Below are 24,435 nucleotides of genomic sequence, written 5' to 3'. Positions count from 1 at the left end.
TTTGACCGATCCTGTTCTTCTCCCTAACTTCTCAGTTGGTCGGAAACGCGTCCTCATCCCTTTCATGGACGTTTGACAAAGAAGACTCTGGAACACACAGGCCCAGCCTTCCTCTTTTCCTCTGCCCCACCCTCCCTCGCTCATTCCCCGTCTCCTCTCATCATTTTCGCTTCTCCTTTCTGCGTCCTGTCTCTGCGAGGTTTCACTCTTCTTCGTCTTCTTCCTGGGAGCTTTCGCGCCACTCTTCGTCATCTTCGCTGGGAAGCCCGATCGAGAGAGGGTCGTTGCCTCCGTAAAAGGCGACTCCGTCTTCGCGGCCGTCACGTTGTCGGCCAATGAGTTCGGGAACCATTCTTTCGACGTCTCCAAAAAGAGCTTCTGAGCAGGCGAGGAGACGTGTGTTTCCACCTTGTTCTCTCCGGCTTCGAGACAGCAGCGCGTCGACCGGAGCTTCGCCTCGCGGCTTCTTCCGCTGCGAAACCGGTGAAGAGCCTGTCTCCGAATCTCTCTTTCGACGATAAAAGAGGCTCCTGCCTGTCTCCACCCGCTCTACCTCTTCGTCCCCAATGACTCGCGAGGAAGACCTCACCTCGCGCCCGCTCCGCCGCAACGACTCCGAGACTCGCTGGCGCCGGCGCACAGACCCCGGAGTGAAGGACGCCGAAGCTTCTGCATGCAGTGCATGCGTACCTGCCGCTGCGCGCGCCCCTTGTCGCCCATAGGCTGCATGCAGTTTGGCGGGAGACGCACAGGCCGACGTTTGCGAGCGCGCGCTGGTGCGCCGAGACCCTCGTGGCTGGTCAGGTTGCGTTTTTCGTGTCTCCTCGTCTGCGCGTCTCCGAGGTGTCGTCGCAGGAGACAGAGGGGACGGCAAGGTTTTGACTCTCTGGGGCGAGGCTCCGGCGCTGTGTCGCCTGCTGTCTACTCTGCCTCCTGTGCTCTTCCTGCGATTCTCTCTCTCTCCTCTGCCGCTGCTCGACGACCGCCTCCGCAGTCGGGAACCGTGCATCGTGGACCGGCGCTTTGGACTCGCCGCGTCCGTCTCTCCGCTTCGGCCTGGAGACGCGTTCAGGCCTGTCTCCCCTTCGCGCTCCGGTCCTTCTCGGGCATGTCTGTCGGAGCCTGAGGCGCTCGCAGGCCTGCGGGACTGGCTTCCCCTGAGCCGCGGCTGGGTGTTCTCGGAAGTGCGCCTGAGAGCCGCGCCTGCTGAGAAGGAGAAAGAGGCGGAACTGTCTCGCAAGCCTCTCCCCCACGGATCGCGGACGGGCGAGGACGCCCCTGCGCGTCGGCGCCGTCTCGCAGAAGCGACTGGGGAGGCGTCTGAGGAGCTTCCATCGAGGAGTCTGGGGACGCTCGACCTCCGACTGCCTCCCGAGGGTCTGCCCCACCCGGCCGCGCCGCTTGCGCCGCTTGCGCCGCTTGCGCCGCTTGCGCCGCTTGCGCCTGGCCTGCATGCATCTGCGCTTCTTCGCGCGCCGGCGCTGGCCCGTGGAGTGTGGGAGGCGTTGTGTTCGTCGCATGCGTTTGCGGCGCGCTCACTGCATGCAGGCTCTGAGTCGCTCTCTCCCAGAAAAGAGGCTTCTGTCCTGGCCTTCGACTCGTCGAAACTGCCACCGCAGTCCAGCATGGACTCCCCGCTCGGCTCTAAAGCGCCGTCGCGCCGCAACAACTGTCTCCTGTCTCTTCGCTCCTCGCCCCCCAGCGGCGAACTCGGGTGCACAGTCGCGTCGTACGAGTCCCCCAAGCCAGCGAGGAAAGGGTGACGTAGCAGGTCTCTGACAAGAGGCCGCCGCCGCGGATCTGGAGTCAGGCACCACGCGAGAAAACGCTGAAGAGAAAACAGAGACACCCGCAGATGCAGGCCAGCTGCACCGCTGTACACAACGAAACTCAAGAAAAACAGCGAAACACCATCTCGACGCGGCCTTTGACAACACCGTACAGGCTGACTTACACACACGGGCATTCTGCATGGATACAAATGTGAGGGGGGCAACAGTCAAAGAAACGCGCCCAAGGAAAGCAACGGATCCAGTTACAAACAATCGTGTGACACATGGATCTTCACAAACACACATAGATATGCCCGAATATATACATATATATATATATATGTATACGTATATGTATTTATATATATATATATGCATGTATTGGTATGCAGATACGTTTTGCAATATGTATATGTGTAGGCCCCGCTGGGGAACTGTGGCGAAAGCGTGAGATCAGAGAAGCGGAAAGCGCCGCTCACCCTCGCGCTTTCATCGCTGCATGCAGAAAGGTCAAAAGGGCATGTCTCGGCCGACAACGAAGAAGAAGAGGCTAGTGACGCCCGAGCGACACTGGAGGAGACTGGCTTCTCTTCGCCGCAAACAATTCGGTAGAGCAAGACGCCCAACATCCAAGTGTGGGCCTGAAGGAGACAGCGAGAATAAACAGACGAGAGACGGCGAATGTCATGCTCGCGTTCCGCGTCGACCTCTTCCGACACACGGGAGACGCAGCAACTGAAGAAAGAGTCTTATTTCTCAGGATCGTCTCATGAGCTAAACCGTTTAACATGTGACGAAATGCTTCACTCAAACTGCTTCTCTATATGTGCTGAGAGGTGCAAAAAAACAACCCAGAATCGGTAAAGACCATGGAAATCAGCTTCCTCAGTGCTTCGTTTGAATGGCAAATAGATAAACAGAAGTTTTGCAATTCGCCTCCACACATACACAAACAGCTACAGCTGTGTGCATTTGTGTAGGCTGCCTTCGGGTAGATTGGAGACGTACTTTAGAGACATCGACTGGCTTTGTTGGATAGAGCGGAAGGAAAGATGAAGAGGAAACTCGAGGGCTGTCCCCACTCGCTCGCTCAGAGGAAGGCGTGAGAGAGAGGCGGTCACAAGGAAAGCATTCCGGCGGTAGCCTACTGCAAGGAAACACCGATCGACAGAGGCATGCATGCGCGCGCAATTCGGGAGAGACGAGCAAGTGGGCAGCGAAAAGCATTCAATGTTGCATGCAGGCCAATCATTCGCTGCATTGGGTTCATGTGTGTCGCTTGAGGAATCTGATTCTCGCAAAAAAAAGTTCTCTCCGCGCGTCCACAACAGCGCTTCCACACAGGCTGGCCCGTGACCAGGTCAGGAACTGGCAGATCGCATTTTGCGCCGAGCGAGTAAAAGAGGAGAACTCTCGACTCTTCTACAGCTTAACTGCCCACGCAAGGCATGCAGGAAATGGAGCAACTGCCTCTCCCTGAACGCCACTGAAGAGAACGCATGGACATCCGCGCCGCTTAGAAGAGACGCCAGGGAAACAAAGCGATGGCCGACGAAGACGCAGAAGGAAAGAGAGGAGAGGCACAGACACACACAGACCCAGAGAGAAGTAGAGAGAGACGAAGAGAAATGGAGAGAAACGGAGAGAGAGGAACAATGACAAACGAAGCTGGAAGAGACCAGGGAACACAATCCGGTAAGATGGATGCGTGTGAAGACAAACAGAGAGAAGTCTCTCTTCTCCGAGACTTCCGACGAAAAGGAAATATCTTCAGTCTCTCTGATTTCGCTTTCTCTGGTCTCTCGCGTCTTCGTCTCACCTGTCGAGAGGCTCCGTCCATCCAAGGACAGAGGCGACGGTAGGCTGTCTCATGGCGTCTAACACTGAGACGCCGAAGTCGCGAGAGAGAACGTATTCGAGTTCCTCTTGTTTCGCTCCTTCGATTTGTTTCGCAAGCACTCTGTTCGCCTCCCGCGCCGTCGCGTTCTCGTCTGCTCCCTGCGCTGTCTCCGACTTCTCTCTCCTCGACTCGGGCGGCGCAGAAGCAACTGACCTACAGCTCAGCAACGCCGAGAGGGGAATGCATGCGGCGGAGGCTGGCACGCCGATGTAGAGCACGAGGCGGCGCTGGCGTAGATACACCCGGGAGGTCTTGACGGGCTGCAAGCGCATTCAGACGGGAGGCGCGAGCGCGAGGCGCGGACAAAAACGAATGGACGAAGGATCGCGAACTCCCTTGTTCCTTGCGATTGCTGCACACTGCACTGTACTGCTAAACACAGCGAAACGCGTTGCGTTTCAGCATCCCGCGCACTGAGGCGACTCCACAGCGTTTGTGTACGAGCTCTCGAAAGATGGTGGACTGCCGATGCGACTTGCACCAACAGCGAGTCCCCAGACACCAGCGTGACTGCTCGAGACCCGCGTCTCCATCTCCAGAAAGGGGAGAAAGACGGAGACTGCAGTGGAAAAGAAGGAGGAAGAAAACGAGCACCCGAACGCAGCCGGCGGGAGAGACAGAAGCGCAGAGAGAGACCAGCGACAAGGCAGCACTACCACCGCGAGAGACCAAGAGAGAAGGACGCAAGCGACACTGCAAGGATATCCCGCGAGTTTCTCAAAAGGAGTGAGCGACGAAGGAGACCAGAGAGATGAAGAAAAGACATGAAACGCCCGCGCTGGCGCCCCCCAAGTGACAGACGCAAAACGCCAGATAGGGGGATGTTTGATTCAACAGAGAACGCATTTCACCTTGGCACAAGTTACGAACTCGCCTCAGTCTCCGCCTGGCTACGCAAACACGGTCAATCCTAGAGTGTGTCATGTTCTCAGAGCGATGCTGCCGCGATCCCTGTTGTCTGCGCGTCGCCCCCCCCCCTTCGCGTCTCCAGGAACTCACCAAAAGAACCGAATGGTCTGGGGCCTCTTCCAGCAGCCTGCAGAGAGACAACACACCGAGACGTTGCGGTGAGAAACGACCGCAAACGGAGAGATTGCATGCAAACGAAGACTGCCTGACTGCTCGTTCAGTAGCCAGGGAAGGTTGGCAGAGCGGCGCAAAGGCGACTGTGGCCGAGGGGCTCTGAACCCAAACTCAAAGAGGAAACGGAGTCTGTCGTCGAGACTGGCCTTCGAAAGTCGACACTCCTCAGACGGCGGTGCCAGAGCGCCCACAAGTGATTTCAAGAGAAACGAAGAGACATGGGAGGAGACGAACATCTCGAGTGGACCTTACCTGATGAGCAGAAAGATGATTTGCCGGACGCGCTGCACGTCGCGTTCGCCTTTGTAAACACCGTGCTTCTCCAGGTGTTGAGTCAGCGAGACGTCTGTGGAAACTCGAAGACAAAAGGCGAAGACGAGACTGGAGGGAGGGACGCGAGCCTGCCGCGCGACTCTAGGAACGCATGCACAGAGGCGGCTGCCTCTCTTGGTCACTCTGCGGTGCAGTGTGAATCTCAACCGACCTCTCGACCAGCAGGCTAGACATCAATCGCGTACCCCCACAACTGCCTCTTTTGAATTCGTACTCAGTTCACAGCATTCCAGGACTGAAACTCTGAAACTCAAGCCCTTCAGTAACTGACTCGACGTCTAGAGTACTTCCCCCCCACTTTCACATATGAGAACAATGTGTATGTGTTTACCCCATATTCCTATATATATATATATGTATATATATATATGTATATATATATTATACGTTCATGGAGACCTAGATACCTTTGTCCCGTATAGACGTATATTTATATATATATATATATGCGTACGTCTATCCTTTTGGCTCATATATATATATATATATATATATATGTATATATATGTGTATATATATGTATATATTTAAATATGTCTATCTATCTAAATATCTATATCTATTTATAGGTATATAGACTCTACATTTATATATGAGTGTGGAAAAAGCTTGAGAGATGGGCGTGCAGAAAGAGAAGCCCACGGTCGCTTGTCTCGAGTGATGTGTCTCGGCGCTTGCCTTCGAGGTGAGGGGCGATTTCAACCAAGTGATCACCGGCGAGGTATGCGTCTTTCGCGGCGATGAGACTGCCAGGTCTTTGGACTGCCGGAAGTCCTTCTTCTTCTCTCTCTTCTTCTCTTCCTTCTCGCTTTGTCTCGCTTCCTTCCTCCTCTCCCGCCAAGCGCCGGGCTGTTGCCAACGCCCGGCCCACGAGCTCTGAGACGAGCTGTCTCTCTTTCTCCCCGAGAGTGTCTCTCCTGTCTCCTGTCTCCGTCGCCAAGACGTCTCGTCTGTCCCCACCGTCTCGCTCTGCTGCCTGGTCCTCTCGCCGAGAAGAAGAGTGTGGAGAGAGAGGAAGCACAGAAGAAAGGCGAGAAGGAGATGGAGCAAGAGAGGAGGGAGAAGAGGCGAGCTGGCGACGCACAGAGAAAACTGCGTTCTCCACTTGAAGACTGTGGAGGCACACCTGCAGATCCGGGTGGGGCCGAAGGCGAGAGACTCGCATCACCAACAGAGAAGCTGAGGCGCCATGGAAGAGAAGCCAGAGGACGGTCGCGTAAGTAAGGTTGAGACATCTCCAGACTTGACAGCCGCGGGGGATTTCTGACGAAACAGAGACAGTCGGTTAGCGTTACACGTAGAAACTCAGGATCTACAAAGGCGAAACAAGTTTCAACATGAAAAGAGCACTGGGCCTTCGGAAGGAAGACAAACGCGACACAAGTGAAAGCCACAACGCCAAAATGTCAACCGTTCACACTGAGTTGTCTTCGTTCTCCTTCGTTGCTTTCTTCTCTCGTTCTGCATACCCTCCTTGTCTCCGTCATTTCCATCTCCTGTCTCCTCTCTCCGGCCAGTCGCGTCGTGATGTCACTCTCCGCCCCCGTCTCTGTGCTCTCTGCCTCTCTTCGCTTCGTCTTCACTTCTCACCCTTGATCGTCTTGCGTCCTCGCTCCTGTTCCACACATCTTTCCGCGTCTCGTTCGTTGCCCTCTCTGCTTTTCTCTGCCCCCTCTTCCTCACCTCTCCCCTCTCCCCTTGCCTCTCCCTCTGCCTTCGTCGCTCTCGCTCCTCTCCGTCTCTGTCGACTGCGTTTTTCTTTCGCTCACCTTCTGGAGCGGGGGGGAAGAGTCCGAACTCGGCGACAGCTTGTAGGCGGTCGCGTTGTCTCTGGGCGACGCCGTGCATGTCCTCGAAGCGTTTCTCGAGTGCGTCGACGGCTCGTAGGTAGTAGAAAGCTTTACCAGTGTGAGTGTTTTCTCCGACTCGAAAACCTGCATGAGCAGCTCGGTTCTTCCCCGTCGCTTCGACGCACCCTGTTGTCTCCTCTGGATCCCCCGCCTCGGCCTCGGCCTCGGCCTCGCCCGTCGGCCCTCCGGAGACGCCGCCGCGATCCCCTTGGGCGTTGGAGCGCCCCGGGAAGGAGGCGACGAGGTCCCGAAGAAGGCCTTCCCGATCCGCGAAATACTCAGCTGCGACGAGGCCTCTTTGTCGCAGAATTCGGGTGCCTGACCGAGCGGCGCGCGCTTCGCCTTCCTCGTGTTTGTCCGCTCGCTCCGTCGCTCTCTCCGGCGCCTTTGCGTTCGCCGGAAATCCACCTTCTGCGACAGGCGGAAGGAGAGATGTGGAGACAGTGGGAGCAGACATGCCGCGAGGCGAGGCCACTGGCAGACTGCATGCGTTCGTCTTCAATGGCCTCTCTTCGGAGGAGGATGGCACACCCACCGAGGAAGCACAGGACGACGAACACAGAGAAGAAGATGGAGAGAGGAACAGAGACGCAAAGGGAAGGGCGGGGGACTCTGGCGGTTGCCACGAGACGAGGTTCAACAATCGACCGTGAGAAAGGGCACTCTGAGAAATCGTGAAAAACATCCCCGCTCGAATTGTGCGCAGCTGCCGGGGCAGCAAAGTCGCAAAGTTTCGCCGCATCTGAAAACAGAGAAGAGGGGCAACACACAGAGACAAGGCACTCTGACAGAAACGCCGAGGCTGTGCAGGACGCGCGTTTCATGCATGCGTGCATGCCTTCCCTCCGTCCCTTGGATCCTTTGCTCTCCCTGTCTGTCTCTGTTCTTTCCTGCGTTCTTGCCGCTCTGCTTTCGTCGCTCCGCGTCGACCTTCGGAGTCTCTTCCTGTGCTACCCCACAGCCTCTTTTCCACGCCGGGCTCCCGTCGCCCGCTTCGAAGACGACGCACCGTCGAGCAGAGTTTGCTGTAGATGGCGAACTGTCTCTGGAGGTGTCTCTGTTTCTTCAGCGCGCGTCGCCGCTCTTCGTCGAAGTCGACGTAGCCATCAAGGACGGCGCCCAAGTCCGCGGCATTCGCCTCTGACCATCGGTACAGGTGCTGCCATACACATGCCGTGGAAACAGACGAGAGAGAACAAGAAGGAGAACAAGCAGACGAAGGAGAACAAGACGAAGGCGACGTAGAGGAAGAAACGGGTCCTGCAGGGGAGTCTGCTGAAGAAGCAATAGGAGCAGAAGATGAGGAGGGAGAGCTGGGAGAAGATGAGAGCGACGCAGAGGTCGAAGAACGTCTGAGAGAAGAGGCGTCGCTTCTTCGCGACTTTTCAGTCGCAGCACCAGCTGAAAAAGAACAGGGCAAAGAGAGCGACGAAGTGCCGGTTGGGGATGTAAGAGAGAGCCGCGGGCGTCTCCCGCGTTTCTCCTGCGAACGAGGGTCGCGCTCCTTCTCTTCGGGACACATCGACATGGCTGCCTTCTCGAGGGCCTCTGGAGACTGTGGGGTCGGTGGGGGACACTCGTGGGCCTCTGGAGACTGTGGGGTCGATGGGAGACACTCGAGGGCCTCTGGAGACTGTGTGGTCGATGGGAGACACTCGAGGGCCTCGTGCCCCGACAAAATCCTGAGCGCAGCGGATGTGAACAAAGGCGAAGAGAAGAAAGCAACGCGACACCGGAGGAATCAGCGACTAAGAAAGAGGTCAGAGAATCAGGAAAGCTAAGAATGAAAGAGCCTACACAGAACTCGCAGCCTGGATAGACATTGGAACGAAGGAAACGAAATCACGAAAAAGTAAACTCAAACAGTCTGACAACGCGCCAGAGGAACGCGACGCTCCAGAAAACACAGACACGCGGGCAACACCGCAGCATCAGAACGCGCCCTCTGAAGAGGAACGACGGCAAACGCCGGAGAGACAAAGCACGAGAGAGAGAAAAGTACAAAGTGCAACGGGGAAGAAAAATCGCCACAAAGACTGAACTCGGAGAAGGGTGGAGAGTGACTTACGACGAAGAGAGACAGTCGATGGCACAAAACTGGAAGAGACGAAAGCTTGCCTAGAGAAGTACGTTTCATTTTCCGAGTGCTTTATCGGGGTGGCGGAGAAGGGTGGTATCCAGCAAGGCGTTGAAAGAGGAAGTTAAGCACGAAAACCTTTGTCTCCGGCACAAAAGAAACTCGAGACAAAACTGAAATCTGTCGAGCATCTCTCTCCATTTCACCTCGCCCTTCTGCTCACCGGAGGTACTCCGACACATTCATGCCAAGGGGTCGCTGGCACCACCTGCGAAGAGAAAAGAAAAAACTTCGCGGGACTTGAGACGAAGAGCGGCGCCGCGCCGCAGAGCCAGCGAGCGAGCATCCATGACGAATGAGGAAAGGCAACAACCGAGACCAGAACGAATGAGTGCAAACGGCGTTTACGGAACACACAGAAAACCCAGCTGTGGCGTCTCGCTCTGCAGCTGGCGCGTGACGCGTACATACACCACGGACAGCAGCGACAGGAAGACGATTCGAGAGCGGAGAGGGAAGGCGCTTCCGGTGTGTCTCCAGGATCGCCTGTATCGGAGGGGGCGGTTGCGCAAATCCGAGCGACAGAACCGACTCGAGAGGCGAACCGCAGAAAGGTTCGGCAACCACACGGCTTCGAGTTGCTCGCTTACACAACGAATTCTTCCAGCGGCATGTCTGGTGGTTTCACAGGAAGCAAGGCGCGCCAGAAAGAGGAGATGTCGTCTTTTGAAGGCTGCGAAGAGGACGCCGAGGCCAAGGAGGAAGCGAGGAGAGGCGAGAAGGCATGCGCGTCGTCCAGGATTTTCCGCGAACAGACTGCATGCAGCTTCCTGTCCGCAGCTGCCGCCAGACGCGCTGTCGCGCCGCGTGTCTCCTCGCGAGCGCCTCGTTGGTCTCCGCCGCGGCCTGTCACCACCGCCGAAGGGCGTCTCGCGCTCTCTTCCTCAGAAAAGAGCGAGTGGTGACAGAGCGTCGCAGTTGCTGCCCACTGACAGATGGCTTGCTCTAAACTACACAAGAAGATCAACAGGTTTCGTTCCTTCGTTTCGTCGTCTTCCTTCTCCACTTCGAGCTCAGCCCCCACCTGGAGGGCGCCGTGGCGCGCGCCTCCGCGCGTGGGGTCAGGCGAAGCATCCGCCTCGACGACCGCGTCCGCGGCGCCCGCGGGGACGCGGGCCTTCTCGGGTGTCTCGCCGCGCGGAACGGAGGGGACAGAGGGCGCAAGAGAGGCAGCGGCTGCGGAGACCGCGGGAGACAGTGGCCGCGCCACGGGGCGCACAGGGTCGGAGCCCGCAGGAGGGGAGACAGTGGAGACGCCGGAGATAGTCGGAGCTGAGGCAGGGGCGCGTGTGGGGTCTGTCTCCGAAGTACCAGAGGCCGCATCAGGGACAGAAGAAGACGTGAGGCCCTTAGCAGTCTCAGGCGAAGCCGACGCATGGGAACCAGCAAGAAAGCGGAGACAAACAGGAGCTTCTCCTCGACGCACAGCGTCGTGCTATATACACAAGAAAGAAATCGGGAACCGCGGCAATGCGAGAGAGAGTGAAAAAGCGACTTAGCAAAGTGAGGGGGGATGGAGAGAAAGACGCGCGGTCGTCTAAGAACGACAACAAGAGACTCAGCAAAGTGGGAGCAGAAGAGAGACAGGCGTCAGTCTAAAGTCGTCCCAGCGACAAGCATACGCATTACCAAGTGGCGGGAAGCGGTGGCAGCCTGGAATCCCTCTGAAAAAAGAGAAACGACGCGCGCGCTGTGTCCTCTCGTGTGGCGGCTGTGCTCCTTTCCACCTCCGTAGTGGAAAGCATGTGCAATTTCTTTCTCCGACCTAACTTACACTCTTGAACGCGCCCCTGGGAATGACGACCCGCCGCGGCCTTCCGCGCACTGGCTCTGCCCCGGCGTCTGCGCTGGGCTGAAGCCCATAGGCTGCTGGACTCTCGGGGCCTCCAGCTGTACTCGCGCCGGCGTCCACCTCAGCCTTCTCTGCGGGCAACCTGTCGGAGTACCGTGCTGCCCTCTGCGCGTCTGGCTGGGCGCCGTCGCGAGGTTCCGTGAGCTTCGCCTCCGGCGTCGAGGAGACGAGGGAGGCGGGGAGAGGCGTGAGGCGGCGAACAGCTTTCGAGGCGACAGGAAGAGGCAACTTTTTCTTCGTCAGTTCCTCAGCGAGCGCAGGGAGGGGCGCTCCCCACGCCGGGCTGGGCGAGATGAGGAACGTCTGCCGCGCGCGCCCTAAGGGAGACAGGGCCGCGGCCCCGGAGACACCCGCCTGCGCGGGCTCCACCCACTGCTTGAGCCAGCGGCGCTTGCCCTCGTCTGCGAACAGCCGCTCGTGCTGCTCTTCGGCGAGACGCAGGAGACTCGCCTCCTCCTCCGCCGACAGTTGGAAGACCTGGAGACAGAGCAGAGAGAAATCCGGAGGTCGGAAATGCCGGCAGAAGATAACGGACGGGAGACGGGGCAAAGAGCTCTCGAGAGCCGCGCGAGAGAGTGGAAGAGAGGCACACAACAAACAAGAAGAACCTCGAGGGTCAAACCGGTTCCTACCAAGCACGGCAGCTTGGTTTAAACCCCGTCTGAAGCGCGAAACGGGGCGGGAAGGACGAGAACCTCAACGAAAGAAAAACGAGAAGATGACTGAGGTGTGAGGCATCTCACGAATGAAACCGAGAATCGTCTAACATGGACAGATGGACATAACATAGGCTTGAGTGGATTGCACCTACAGAGGAACTCGTCACTGTAAGTTGAGGAATTGGGAGCTCCGAACTCCCACAAGACGCCTTCGCAGTGACTACGTTGCGTGAAGAGCAAACATCGGACCAAACGGGTGGTCGCGAGCCGTTGAAACTCAGCATTCAAAGGTCGTTCTTCGTCTCAACTCTGGCGCAGAGCTGCCTCTGCAAATCCCCTGGCTCGCCAGAGAACTCACGCTCCGTCCTCACCTGGTTCGTTTTGTCGAAGGTTCGGAGTCGCGCGAAGCCGACGCGCCGGCTGGAGGCGCCGGCTTCGTCTCGGCCCTTGCGGCCGCCGTCGCCGCCTTCGAGGAGGCCAACGTCTCCGTCCACGTCTGCGGCGAGTTCGCGTCCGAGCAGCCCCTCGGCCTCAGCACCCGGGCGCGGCTGCTCGGCTGCCAGGGCGTCCCCCAGCGCGCGGAACTGGCCTGTCTCTGGAGGCGAGGCCCCCGCATCCGCGGCGGGCGCCTGGACGCCGTGGAGTCGCAGGGGGCGCAGGAGACGCGGTCGGAGATAGTTCGGCTCGGCGCCGACGGACCGGGCGAGCGTCGAGGGTCTCTGGGAGGCTGTCTCCTGCAGACTTGGCCGCGAGTCGAGCGGCGGGAAGTGACCGCGCACGTCGTTCTGGAAAACGCCCAAGAAGGCCGCCGGCTCAAACCCCACACTCGAGATGCCACCGTCGTCGGGCAGCTGGAGATTCGCGGCCTTCAGAGGCGGATCGACCGCCGGCAGGCGCTGTCGCGGGGTAAAGGAGAAGGAAAAAGAGAACGGGAGCGACGCCGGCCCTGCACAATGCCCCGGCGAGGAGACATGTGTCTCCGCGCGCCCCACACTGTCCCCTTCGCGCAGGTCCCGGGCCGGCGGGCGCGGCTCGACGGAGGGCCGAGGGGCCGAGGGACAAGCAGAATTGGAGAACGCGAGAGGAGACGCTGCGGACAGATCCTCAGTGCTCTTCGGTGTCCCTTGAGGAGACGCGGTCGCCACGGTTGGCGCGCAGGCAACAGGAGGCGGAAGAGGCAAAGGTTTGCCCTTCTCTGCAGGTCGTCGCCTCTTCGACGACGCCTCGATCGTACCGAGGTCTGCGCACCCTGTCGTTGTCTCTGGAGTCTCACCTCGGCTGTTCGCTGTCTGGCCCTTCTTCTCTCCGCCACTCTTCGTATCCTCGGACTTGCCGAGGCGCCGCGCGGAGCATGAGAGAGACGCCGCGACCCCAGAAGCCAGACTCTTGGGAGACGAAGGGACGTTCTCGGCTCTTCTGCCTCTCGCAGGTCGCCGACCTCGCGTTCCTCCCATTTTCGTCGCCGGAGAGCTTTCAAGACTTTACCCCACACAGGCGGCAGGGCGACTGAGGCCCTCGAGTGCGGTTCGTCTCCATACGCCAGGAGCTCGCGACCCTTCAGTGGCCGCCGCCTCCAACTCCTTGCGCTTCCTGGCGAGCCGCAGGCAAAGGGAAGAGAAGCGCACTACTGAGTGCACTCGCCTCGCATGCGTCGTCCCAGCAGTCTCGGCCGTTCCTTGCGGAGGCTCGGGCGCGGCTGCGGAAGCACACCTGGAAAGCGGCTGGGCTCCGCTACCAACGGAAGCGGTGGAAATGAACACAGCCGAGGACTCGCGCCGCAGATCCTCAGCAAAGGCGACGAAGAAGGCGCCCGAGAGAGGGAGGGCAGAAGGGAGGCGCGAAGGAAGGGCAGAGCAGACTGGACCGGCAGCCACACAGCGCAGAAACAGCGAGAAGCGGAGCACAGAAGAAGAGAACAAAAGAGAAATGCGAGCACAGAAGAAATGCGAGCAGAGAAGAAGAGAGCACAGAAGAAGCAGAGAAGGGGACAAGCAGATTGGGAGAGGAAGAGGGGAAGAAGAGAGAGGCGAAGTGAGTACGAAGGCTGCAAGCGGACGGCAAGAGAGAAGAAAGAAGCCCAAAGAAACACGGTGCCGTCTCGTAGTAGAGAGGAGCTCGGAGAGGAAGGGAGCAGCGGCACAGGGAGGATTCTGCGCCAGGGAGTCACAGGGGGCTGCGACAGTAACAGACCCGCTTCGATACATTCACTCTTTCTCTTTGTTTTTCGATCTTTCTTATCTTTCGTGCTCGCGCAACGGTTGGCGCTACGCTTGTCTCAGATGTGCTAGCGAACGACTGGTGAAATCTGGCGCCGCCGCCTTCCTTCCTCAGGGTGCCGGCTTCGTCGCCGTCACAGAAGAAGAAAACGTCGCTAAGAAACTCTCGAAATCCGTAGAAGAGGGAAACAAACAATTCAGTGTGCACCGTCCACGTCGACCTTTCCACCGACAACTTTCGCCGAGACTCTTTTCGGTTTTGCCCGCGCCCGGCGCCTGTTACGTCTCGTCTCCACGTCGTTCCTCTGGGAAGGTCACTCGCAAATTCCTTTGAGTCCTTCGGTCTGCCAAGGAGGAAAGTCCGGATGTTCACTGGCCTTTTAGCGAGCACTCTGGATCCCCGAAAGCGTGGATGTCCAGCCTGCTGTTTCCTCTGCGAAACAGCGGACGACGCGCGTGCCGAAGGTTGTCCTGCGAGAAAAGCGCAAGACCGCTCGGGTGTACAAAATGTACGCACACCCGCTGCGCTGGTGGTCGGGAAGGGGGAGGGGGCCGTCCTTCGTTTTCTCGTGCGGAAAAAACTGCAAGATCCGATTGGCACCCAGTGTGCGACGTCGGGTATTCGTTTCTCTGCTTTTCTCTCTCTTCTAAAGAAGGCAAGAGAGACAGAGAGAGCTCCGGACATGGACCGTGAGGAGCGCCGGAACGCAAATGCATCCGCACACACACTCGTGAGGCACAGAGTCGCCCGCGGCCTCAAGATTCTCCCGCAAGGTTTTCTACGTCTCCAGCTGTCTGCAACCGGTTGGAAGAGAGCGAGGATATTCCGGCCGCTCCCAGACGTTGACGTTCTCGCTTTCCGTCCATCTTGGAGCTCGTTTCTTCTGTCTCTCCGCCGCCGCCTTCGAAGCAGGACCTCCACGCCGGAACATGTCTTGATCATGTCTGCGGTTCTCCGTATGCAGGTGCCTGTCCATGCATGTGATTATTTTTTCCTTGTGGAGATCTCCGCCTGCGCATGTCGTCTCGACACTTGACTCTCTGCCTTTGGGAAGGTTATGCTGGGACTCAGAGCTGCGCAGAAGAAAGGACCTCTCGTACCTCCGTAGGAGGTCATACTCCTGCGTCCTCTCCCTCTCTCTTCTTCGCACTTGTGTTCTTCTGCTTGCTCACCCTCTCGCTCTCTCTTTTGGTCTTGTTGTGCTCTCTCTCCTTCGTGCAGTCTGCCCTCTCTTCATCTCTCCTGTTCCCTTCGTTGTTTTCCTTTCCGCGGCCAAACCTTTTGTGAAAGATGGCGTCTTTCTCGGGGGGCGCGGGCGTTCGCGAGCGACCTGGCGCCTCGGCACCGCGCGCCTCGAGTTTGGCGGGACCGTCCGTGAGTGCCTCGTCGCCGTCCCTCCCCTGCAGCTCCGGACGGCCGAGTTGGACTGGCTCGACGGGAGACCGCGGCCGCCATTCCTCGCAGCAGGCGCTCTCCGTCAGTCCTTCTCTCCTTCCGTCTTCTTCCTGGGAGGCGCTGCTGGAGCGCCGCCAGCAGGAGCAGCTGCAGGCGGCGCACGATAGGGAGCTGATCATTGCGCAGGAGGCCGTCAAGACCGAGGTCGACAGACGCCTCCAGGAGATGAGGGAGGAAGGACGCATCGAAAAGGAAGAAGTCTTGAGTGACGGCGAAGAAGAATGGCTCTGCACCCAGTTCACTGGATTCGAACGCACCCTTCTCCGGCAAACTGTCCGCTCCTACCCCACTGCCCCTGCCTCACTCTCTTCTCTCTCTTCTTCCCTTTCTTCTTCTGCTATTCAAAGTTGCCAGAGTCCGTCGCCGAGAAGGCGGAGAGGCGAGAGCGACCGGAGTGGAGAGGCGCACACCCTCTCAAGCAAGACGGCTCCAAACACCAGATTCTCTCCCGCGACTCGGGCGTCGACAAAGTCGTCTTCGTCAGGTACGATGGCCGCGCAGGTCCCCGGAAACGATGGACAGGGACGGCGGCGAGGTTTCGGAGCAGAGAGAGTTTTCCTCAACTCCAGCGGCAGGCAGCAGCTGATAGAGGTGTGGCGCACAAACTCTCCAGGACTTACAGACATTTCACAGACAGTCGTGCACTGAGAACGCGTCCTTCGTCACGTCCATCATTTGCCCTTTGTGGTTCGACCTCTGCACCTCCGAATGCGGCATCAGCTTTCTCGAAGTTCCCTCAGTGCTCGCCACACTTGCTCTGGGTATAGATCCTGTCTGGCCTTCTCGTTCACAGGGAGTGCGCCCCGCGCAGGACTTCAAGAGGCTTCCGCGAACGGCGCGGTCTGGAGTCTCCTCCTGCCCTTCTCGCACTGGCTAGGTGTCTCTTGGGCTCCAGCGCCGATGCCGCCGACCTCGGGGGGCTCAAGCTCGCTTCTCGTCCCCCAGGTGCACCGCAAGAAAGCGCAGCCTCGCCGGCCGCCTCCCCCCTCTTCTCCGCCCCCCTCTTCTCCATCCCCCTCTTCTCTCGCTGTACCCTTTTCTGTCTGCTTCTCGGCTGCCGCGAAGCTCTTCGAGAGGCGCAGGCGCGTCCGGCAAAGAGAGAAGGCCTTTCTTCAGGAGCAAGAGAAGCGCGACGAAGAACTGCGCGCCAAAGTGTTCGACCGCACGAGGAAACGAAAAAGGTGACCTGCAGAACGGACAGGCTGGAAATGCGCGCGAGGACAAGAAAGAAACGACAGAGCCGCGGAGCAGACACAGTTCGAACACGGTCTCTCTGCCTCCGACGTAACATGGCATACCCACTTGTCCATATATAAATATATAAATATATATATATATATATATATGCATACGTCTGGGTGTGTGTGTCGGATCATCTGAATTTCGAATGTTGATCTTTCGGAGGAGATGCACGTTCCTCGTCGACGCATATCACGAATAAGTGAATGAATATATACAGGCAGTTATGTATGCATCTTGCGCTCCCCTGAATATATATATATATATATATATATATATTCATGTACGTTGATGCATAATCTGCATATATATATATATATATATGTATATGTATATATATATATATATGTATATATATGCCTAATGCAGATGTCGCCGTATGTTTCCTGCGGGGGTTCACCTGTGTCCACGTGCGTCCAATTCGACCTAGAGGAAAGACGAAAACTGACGCTTGATCTTCAGCGGAGAGAAACGGGAAGGCATGTTCTGTTTTCCGGTGTCAGGACGTCGAGGAACGCCAGCGGCTCTTGCAGGCGAGGCTGCGACGCCGTTGCTCTCCCAGGCGAGGAAGAAAGCAGCTGCAGCGAGGACGAAGAAATGGAAGGAGAGGCGTCGAGGAAGACCGACGCGAGAGACGAAAAATCCCGCAGTGCCCTCGAGGAAGCGTGAGTTCTTCAAATGCCCACATACTCACTTTATCCGTCTCAAACCGAGTTGCATATTGATTGTACAGACACGGAAGCATCAACAAAGGTAATTCTATCTATCTACTTACATTTTTGTGCAAATCTAGTGGTGCGTATCTGCATCTGAGGAGCATATATATATATATATATATATTGACGTGTGTGTGCAGCTTTTTACCCGGTGGTCGCTGACTTGGTTTTGCCGTGAGATGGTTTGATTGTTCTTCCTCTATGTGGTTTTTCTGAGTTTCTTGTTGCGCGTCGTTTAGTTCGGATGGGGTGTCTGTACACCCAGACACCGCGACAGCGCAGAAGGCGGACTGCACGCGTTTGATGTCTTTCGACTATCTTTCCTGTCCGCTGATGTCGTCGCTTTCTGACGAGAAGCTGCCGCGTTCGCTGCTTCGCTTTCTGCGTCGTCGTGGCGAAAAAGGCCAGAAGAAAGGAGACGAGAGCGAAGAAGCCGACAGAGAAGTCTGCCCGACGAGAGGCGGTGTATGCACACCCCATGGCTCTCGAACCTTTGCGCTCGAGGGCGGCGGCAAGAAAGTGGAGGAGACGCCCGAAGACTCGGAAGACGACACAGGTGAAGTCTCCGTTTCTTTCTTCGCGCATCGCTGAAGGGAGTTTGCATTCTGATCGAAAGAGCTTCCCGCCTTTCCACCGCGTCGCCTTCGTTGTCGCTTCTCCTTGTCGTTGCCGAGTGGCCAGTCCTTGGATTCGTCTCCTTCAGCCTTCGCTGTTCTTCGCAGCTGCTGCGGTGCCGCTCTTGACGCGGCGCGTCCACCAGCGCATGTCGCAACTTCCATGTTCGAACGCGAAGGCGAAAAACAATTTGCTACACTACCTGGTGAGGAGAGAAGGCAGGCGTTAGGCCGAACGCGGAAGAAGCGCGCGCCAGCAAGCAGATCCTTCGAGATCCACGACTTGAGAAGGAGCTCCGAGCCCAAATTCTTTTCCCTGCAAACCGCACCTCTCGCCTTCTGTAGTTCTGCTTGCATGCGTGGACGAGACACGAGACCGCGACTTAGTCGAGAAACGGTACCGCTGGGTGTTTCATTTCTCTCCTCTGCGTTCGTCTCTCTCTTTGTGGTGAATCCGCTTCGCGTAGAGGGACAGAAAGGGAAGGGGAACGGGTACGGTATCACGGCAGCAGGGTCACGATCCAGGTGTCTTTCTCTATCTAGACTTTATCGTTCTCTTTAAATATAGATGCGTGGGGAACGGTGTCTCTTTCTTCTCAGTGTGCATGACCGACGTCTCTGCCTCGGACTTTCCTTTTCCAAGTGCATGCGTCCTCCCAAGTCTGCTTCCCTACTTCCCCGCGTCCGTCACGCGTCTCGCACAAGCATCTCTATCTCTCTTTCTGACGCTCTCTGCATGAATTGCTCTCTCTACTCGCTTTATCGACCTCTCTGTCGTCTGTGAAGCTACTCTACGTACCAGGGTGTCTCCCCTTGCTGCCGCCGGTGCTGGAGATATCCTCGTTCGTTGATACGGCATTGATTTCGCGTCTACGCCGACGCGTATGATTGTGCGTTGCAGTTGGCGGCGCACAGCCTGGAATGGAAGGCGGCGCTTCTGTCAGGCTACTCGGTTCTTGTTGAAGGTTTCGGCAGCAAGAAGCTGCTTCTCGACCGCTTTGCTCACCAGGCCTTGAGGTGCGGTTGTGACCCATTCTGGATGATCATGAAAGAAGAAGAAAAAGAACGACTGACATGAAGGAAAAAAATGTTAGACTTGGTAGAAGCGCAGTCTTGGTAAATAGCCACAAACATGAAACGCATTTTCATTGAAAAGGAGGTCTCCGTGCCCCTTCGTAGCCTTTCAGGTCTCCCCGTGAACGGACATGGCTGCTTCGCTGTTATCGATCTCGAGGATTCGTGTTGGTGCATGCAACGCCGTGGAAAAAAAAAGATGAGTGTGAATGAGACGTTCACTAAACGCTGCGAGAGAAATGCAGAGAGACGCAGGGGGCTCCTTCGCTGTGAAGAAGCAGCGCGGCGGGGACGCGGCGGCGAAGAAAAGGCATGGCTTCAAGAAGAAAAAACGGAAGGGCGATATGGCAAAAGAGAGACACAGGAAAGGCGCAAACAAAGCGCCGAGAAAGAACGGGAAAGGAGGACTCAAAGCGAATAAAAACCAGAAAAGAAGGCTGAGACGGAGGGAATAAAAACGGGCGAAGAAGGAGCCGACAGAGAGAATAAAAACGGGCGAAGAAGGAGCTGACAGAGAGAAGAAAGGAAACGAGAGAAGAAAGTCAAAGATGGGGGAAGAACGGGAAGGAATGGCGATCGTAAAGAGAACGCGTAGTGAATTGAATCGTGAATACACGCCTACCTGCCGTTTAACGTTTCTATGTCAAAACCGACTTCTGAGGCACAATTTTCAATTTCCTCTCTTCAAATTTATGGTCACCTTGTGTTACGTCGCTCCCGTTGGACCCCCGTCTCCCTCGTTTTCTCTCGTCCCTCCCCAGGTACCCTTCGGTGTGTCTGCCTCGGATTTGCAGGCTTCTGGCCTCCTACAACTGTCTTTCTGTCTTTTGCGTTTTTTTCTCTCGGTCGATGGCACGCTAAGAGGATCTTTACTCTGTGGCTCCTGACCCTGTGCTTCGTTCTCGCGGATCTTCGTCGGCTTCTCGACCTCTCTTCTCGCTTTTTGTTTCTACGCTACGTTCAGTGAAATTGTAGCATCAAATCTCTAAGGAGATGGTATCCACCGATCTGATTTTTCTCGTACATCCATTTGAGCTTGTGTCTATGGTGGTGTGAATAAACGGATGCGAAAAAGCAGATATTCTACGTTCCTATCTTGCTTTCACGTTTATGTACACCAAACAGATACGGACGGAGCAGATTATGGTGAGTGTGTTGGTTTTCTCTGTTTACCTTTTGAAATGATGTTGAAGCGTTTTTCAGAACTTTAAGGTGACGTCGCGGGGGCCTAGTGCTGCATTTGTGTTCTTCCTCAGCCTCGTTCTTTTTCATTTTACCGCATTGTCTTTTTCCAGAGACGGCGTTTGCTGCGTTGTCGAGGGATACCGCCGGGAGGTGCGCCTGCAGCACTGTCTCTCGGATCTTCTTGTCTTTCTTACAAATTCTTCATCCAAGGCGCTCGCCTCCCCTCACACCCGCCAGGCCTCTGCGGCCGCGAGTCAGGGGGGCGTAGCTCTTGTCTCGCCAGCGGCTGCTGCCAGCAAGGGAGAGGGCGAAGCCGCGAGCAAAAGATCAAGTCCCTTTCTGTCTCTAGAGAAACTCGTAAAGGTGAGCACCGATCATCCGTAGGCTCCACACACCATGTCGTTCCTCTTATTTGCATGTTATATATATGTATATATATATATATATGTATACATTATGTATGCTTATATCGTGCATGCATGAAGAATTGTAGGGTGGGTGGATGGGTCGATGCAGGCGTATTTGCCGTACCGAACCTGTTCACTATTTCACTGGAGCGATATGCGCACGGTGAATCTCAAAATGCCTCGTTGCACAGGCTTTTCTGTATTCCTGAAAGAAGAATAATAGTCGGATTTTGCAGGATCCCGAAATTCACCTGTGTGCCCTGCGAAAAATTGGCTTCTGATGGTCATCAATCGCATGCACAAGGGCGCCGGTACATACTGATAGACTATATATATATATATATTTCATTTATATGTATATGTATATCATGGGTGTCGTGACCCTCTACATCCTTATATATGTATATATATATATATATATATATATATATATATGCATATATGTATATATCTATGTATATATATACTTTTATGTATTTCCATCCCTGCGTCTCATTTGCTATGTGTGCATGGATTGAGAGGTCTCCTCTTCGCTCTTGTCTTGTGTCTGTCTCGCTTTTTTAGAGGTGCATGCGTGAGTATGTGTTTGCATCTGAGGGTGAAGCGCCCTTCTGGGAGTGGGTCTGTAACAGAGAGTCATCAGTCGCCTTCTGAGCAACGCTTTCCGTTTTTGTGTGTAATGCGATTCCTTCGAACACTCGCTGGTTCTTTCTTCTTTTTTTCTCTTCTGCATTCAGGAAGTGAAAGCACTCGCGAAACAACTGTCTGTTCCCCTCTACTTCGTCGTACACAACATCGACGCACCTCCGCTCCGAGGCGAGGCCTGTCGAGCCTTCGCCTCGCTGGCTGCCTGCAGCAACGTAAGGTCTCGAGCTGGAGCTGGATTTCGTGCATCTCTGATCTCGGCTTGTTTCTTTCCCCGTTCGAAGGCAAACATGTCTCTTTCTGCTTGTCGAGAAAAACCGGACAGACGGCTACAGGGCCCCTCCCCAGTCTCTGTCTCCCCCTGAGAGACGAGGACTCGTAGGTATCCAGCTCTGATTTATGCATGCCCCCCTCCCCCCCGCCCCTCTGGTTTTCCTCCGCTTCTCGTCTGTCGGATGTTTGCCGTCCTGTAGCATTTGGTTTTTCCGCACAAAGCCTACATGCACCGTCTACGTCTTTGCGACTTGCTTCAGATCTACTTGATTGGAAGCGCCGATCACCACATGCACGGTCTACTGTTCGACGGAGCCGAGTTGAGGAGCCTCAGTTGTCTCTACTATCGATGCCACACCTACATGGACTACAGGTGCGCACTGCGCAAGAAAGCGTCCTCCTGGAGGCCCCAACGCAGAGGCTGCAGAGGGTTGTTGCTTGGGCGGACTCACAAATCAGAATTGTTTCGACCTTTCCAAAGACAGAGAGACTGGAGACGCATGTGTGCTCGACCCTTTCCAGATCCACTTGTACCTGAACTCGCGTCTGAGAGCCACAGACTGTGCTTGCATGCTGCTCTCTCCCTTCTTCTCTTCCTCACTTTGGTCGGCGTCGACGCCGAGGAGTCTTCCACCCTTTCTGCCGTGGGTCCGCACACGTTCGAGTCGTAGTGTCTCCAAAAACTCCGCCTTTGTGTCTGCGAGTTGAGGAACTTCACAGCTGCGTTTGGGAGGCGAATGGCGTTTTTGTGCGTTCTCTCTCTAGGGAAGAAGTCCTAGGGCACTGGGGATCGACGGGTCTCTTCATGCCTCTCTGGCTGCGGAACTGTGCGGGAGCCGGAGGCTTCGCGTCGAGCGATGGAGGCGCAGGCGGCGTATGGGGGAGTGGCGTAAACTTTGCCGCGGTTGTCGCTGCTCTTACGACCAACCACAAACGTCTCCTCAAATGCGTTGCGGAGCGGCAGTTGGAGCAGCTGAAGCGGTAGGTCAGAGCGTTTTTAGCATAGCCGAGGAACGGAGTCACTGAGGCGCAGAGAGAGGAGGAACGAACCGTTCTGCAGGAGACAGAGAGGGACTCAGCGAGAGGGCGCAACGACTGTCGAGAGGGAGAGATGGGGGTTCAGGGAGAGCGATGTGCTGAGAACAAAAGGAAGCAACCAAGTTTGGAGAAGCAACTTCTCGGCCCTGCACTTTGTACTCGATCCGTATTGATTCCGAGACGCAAGAGCGATACCTGTGAGCAAGTGTCACCAGAGCAGTATTCTGTCAACACTCTGCCAGTTATCGAGAGTTTCTCAGGACCTCGAGACCCTGACAGAGCTCAGTAAACTTTTTGCTGCCGGATCTCGAGGCGTCAGAGGCCGAGTTCGCGATAAGTGCAGCGAGAGCGATTCGCGCGACTTCAGGAGAGCGCCTTTGCCTGTCTCGCGATCGCTGATTTACAGTCCGACGAAAGCATTCTTCGGTCGACACAAAGTTTTCTTTTCGGGGTGTTGCTGTTTCTTTCTCGCGCAGCGGGGAAGGACGCGCTGTGTCCCTCGAGGCTCTCAGTGACCCTCTTTTTGCGATGGCTGGAAACCTCGACAGAACGAAAATTCTGCAACTTCTCGTCGAACTCACCAGTCACGGCGCTGCCGTCAAGACAGCCGTTGGCGGCCAAGAAGCTCTCTCGATCCGAGCCACTCCGTAAGCGGACGGGAGGAGTCCAGAGAGAAACGGGTGCATGCAGGGAGACAAAAACGAACGTGCGAGCGCGAAAGAGCTACAAAGCAGGAAGCGCAGAGCGCGACGAGCGGAAAAGGAAACGCCCAGCGAGTCGAAGCGGAAAGGGGAGGCAGCACTGTTCATCCAGCGACGCCAGAGAGGCGACAGAACGTTTAAGCAGAGCCGAGAGAGAAGCGACGGGGAGTTTCTCGACACGGATGGTAGAGAACAGTGAGAAAGCTTCTAGATACGGATGGTGGAGAGGTGAAAGACAGGGCGCAGTGGCGGTGGTAGACTGGAGGGGATGCCCGCCAGGAACTGCCTCTTACGGTCAGCCTCGCAGACAGAGGACAGAAAGAGAAAAAGGCAAAGGCGTACATGACGAGGCAGGCGGCCGGGCATGACGAGCGCAGCCTTTTGCAGGAGGCACCGACAGGGCGGCGGCAGTTCCTTTCAGTGGCAGTTGAAAGGGAGGACGAGCGTGTGGACACTGTCCGTTGATTTTGCGTCTGTGTGGCGCATGTCTGGGGACTATTCTTATTTGTTCTTTTTTGAGACACATTGCACTGTTGTATGCATGCATGTGTCTTCTTTTGCAGGGCTCAACTCGAGCAGCTCCTCGCCATTCTCGAGCAGTACGGCATCTGAAGGAACCAAATTGTGGCAGTCATCTGTCTGTCATCAAGCACAGCATTGTATGCTTATCTCTTTTTACACAGAGATGTGCATCTCGCCTTCAACTTTACTCACTTCCCTTCTCCCCGATATCTGGTGTCACCCTCGTTTGCCCAGTTTCCAGCTTTGCGTGAATAGGCGTCTCCAGTCTTCACGAGTTTGAGGCATGCGGGCGTATGCTCATTACCGATTGCCTTTGTAAGTGCACAAAGATGTAGGCCTTTCTTTGGTACGGGTGTTCGGTTAACCCCGTGGACGTATTTACGGGTGAGTGAGATTGCATGAGAGTCATTTTCTGTCGTGGACATTCTTGTACGAAAGGCTTTCTGATTTACCGTCTTGGGAGCTCCTCTCGTCATTGTCTGTCGACTACGGAGTACCATTCCGCAAAACTCACTGGCGGCTCTTTCTCGACAGCACCTCATGTGATCTCTACTCCCAGATCGACACTTCCATTATGTAACCATACACAAATAGAGGCATATCGACATTAACCATATCTATCTATATATTTTTGTATATAGGCCGTTACAGACGCAGTCGGCGCACTGTCACTTATCACTACTTTTAGAGGTCAAGATGAATTTACGGCCGAGGCAAATCGAAGTGCCTGTCGCTGTTTCCGGCGTTGGCGCGAAGGATGCAA

At 56.0% G+C, this 24,435-nt stretch overlaps 2 protein-coding genes across 2 annotated transcripts; one reads left to right on the top strand and one right to left on the bottom strand.

Annotated features, from left to right (window-relative positions):
• Positions 1 to 202: 202 nt before the first annotated feature.
• Positions 203 to 13,040, bottom strand: TGME49_245580 (hypothetical protein; the record flags this gene model as incomplete). The annotated part of the gene is made up of 13 exons (XM_018780753.1): positions 203 to 1,828; positions 2,252 to 2,413; positions 2,781 to 2,919; positions 3,592 to 3,932; positions 4,672 to 4,708; positions 5,008 to 5,101; positions 5,767 to 6,351; positions 6,858 to 7,680; positions 7,948 to 8,620; positions 9,239 to 9,283; positions 9,666 to 10,510; positions 10,850 to 11,404; positions 11,958 to 13,040. 13 exons carry the CDS (start codon positions 13,038 to 13,040, stop codon positions 203 to 205), a joined length of 7,008 nt encoding a protein of 2,335 aa, XP_018634891.1.
• Positions 13,041 to 14,415: 1,375 nt separating this feature from the next.
• TGME49_245570 (origin recognition complex subunit 2 protein) lies at positions 14,416 to 24,110 on the top strand. The gene is made up of 12 exons (XM_002366946.2): positions 14,416 to 15,742; positions 16,052 to 16,439; positions 17,001 to 17,162; positions 17,453 to 17,769; positions 17,936 to 18,033; positions 18,729 to 18,844; positions 20,197 to 20,449; positions 21,231 to 21,353; positions 21,672 to 21,784; positions 22,177 to 22,392; positions 22,926 to 23,096; positions 23,714 to 24,110. The coding sequence occupies exons 1-12, from the start codon at positions 15,094 to 15,096 to the stop codon at positions 23,760 to 23,762; spliced, it is 2,655 nt and encodes an 884-aa protein (XP_002366987.1). The 5' UTR covers positions 14,416 to 15,093; the 3' UTR covers positions 23,763 to 24,110.
• The last annotated feature ends 325 nt before the right edge of the window (positions 24,111 to 24,435 follow it).

Source organism: Toxoplasma gondii, chromosome XII (genome assembly GCF_000006565.2).
Source record: "Toxoplasma gondii ME49 chromosome XII, whole genome shotgun sequence".
Classification (NCBI taxonomy): Eukaryota; Apicomplexa; class Conoidasida; order Eucoccidiorida; family Sarcocystidae; genus Toxoplasma; species Toxoplasma gondii.
The sequence above is the reverse complement of the archived record's forward strand: the minus strand, read 5'-3'. Positions and strand labels throughout refer to the sequence as shown.

Coding starts and splice junctions, on each gene's coding strand:
- TGME49_245570 (XM_002366946.2), top strand. CDS start 15,094: ATGGCGTCTTTCTCGGGGGGCGCGGGCGTTCGCGAGCGACCTGGCGCC. Junction 17,770..17,935: donor AGACTCGGAAGACGACACAG/GTGAAGTCTCCG, acceptor TGTTCTTCGCAG/CTGCTGCGGTGCCGCTCTTG. Junction 18,034..18,728: donor ACAATTTGCTACACTACCTG/GTGAGGAGAGAA, acceptor TGTGCGTTGCAG/TTGGCGGCGCACAGCCTGGA.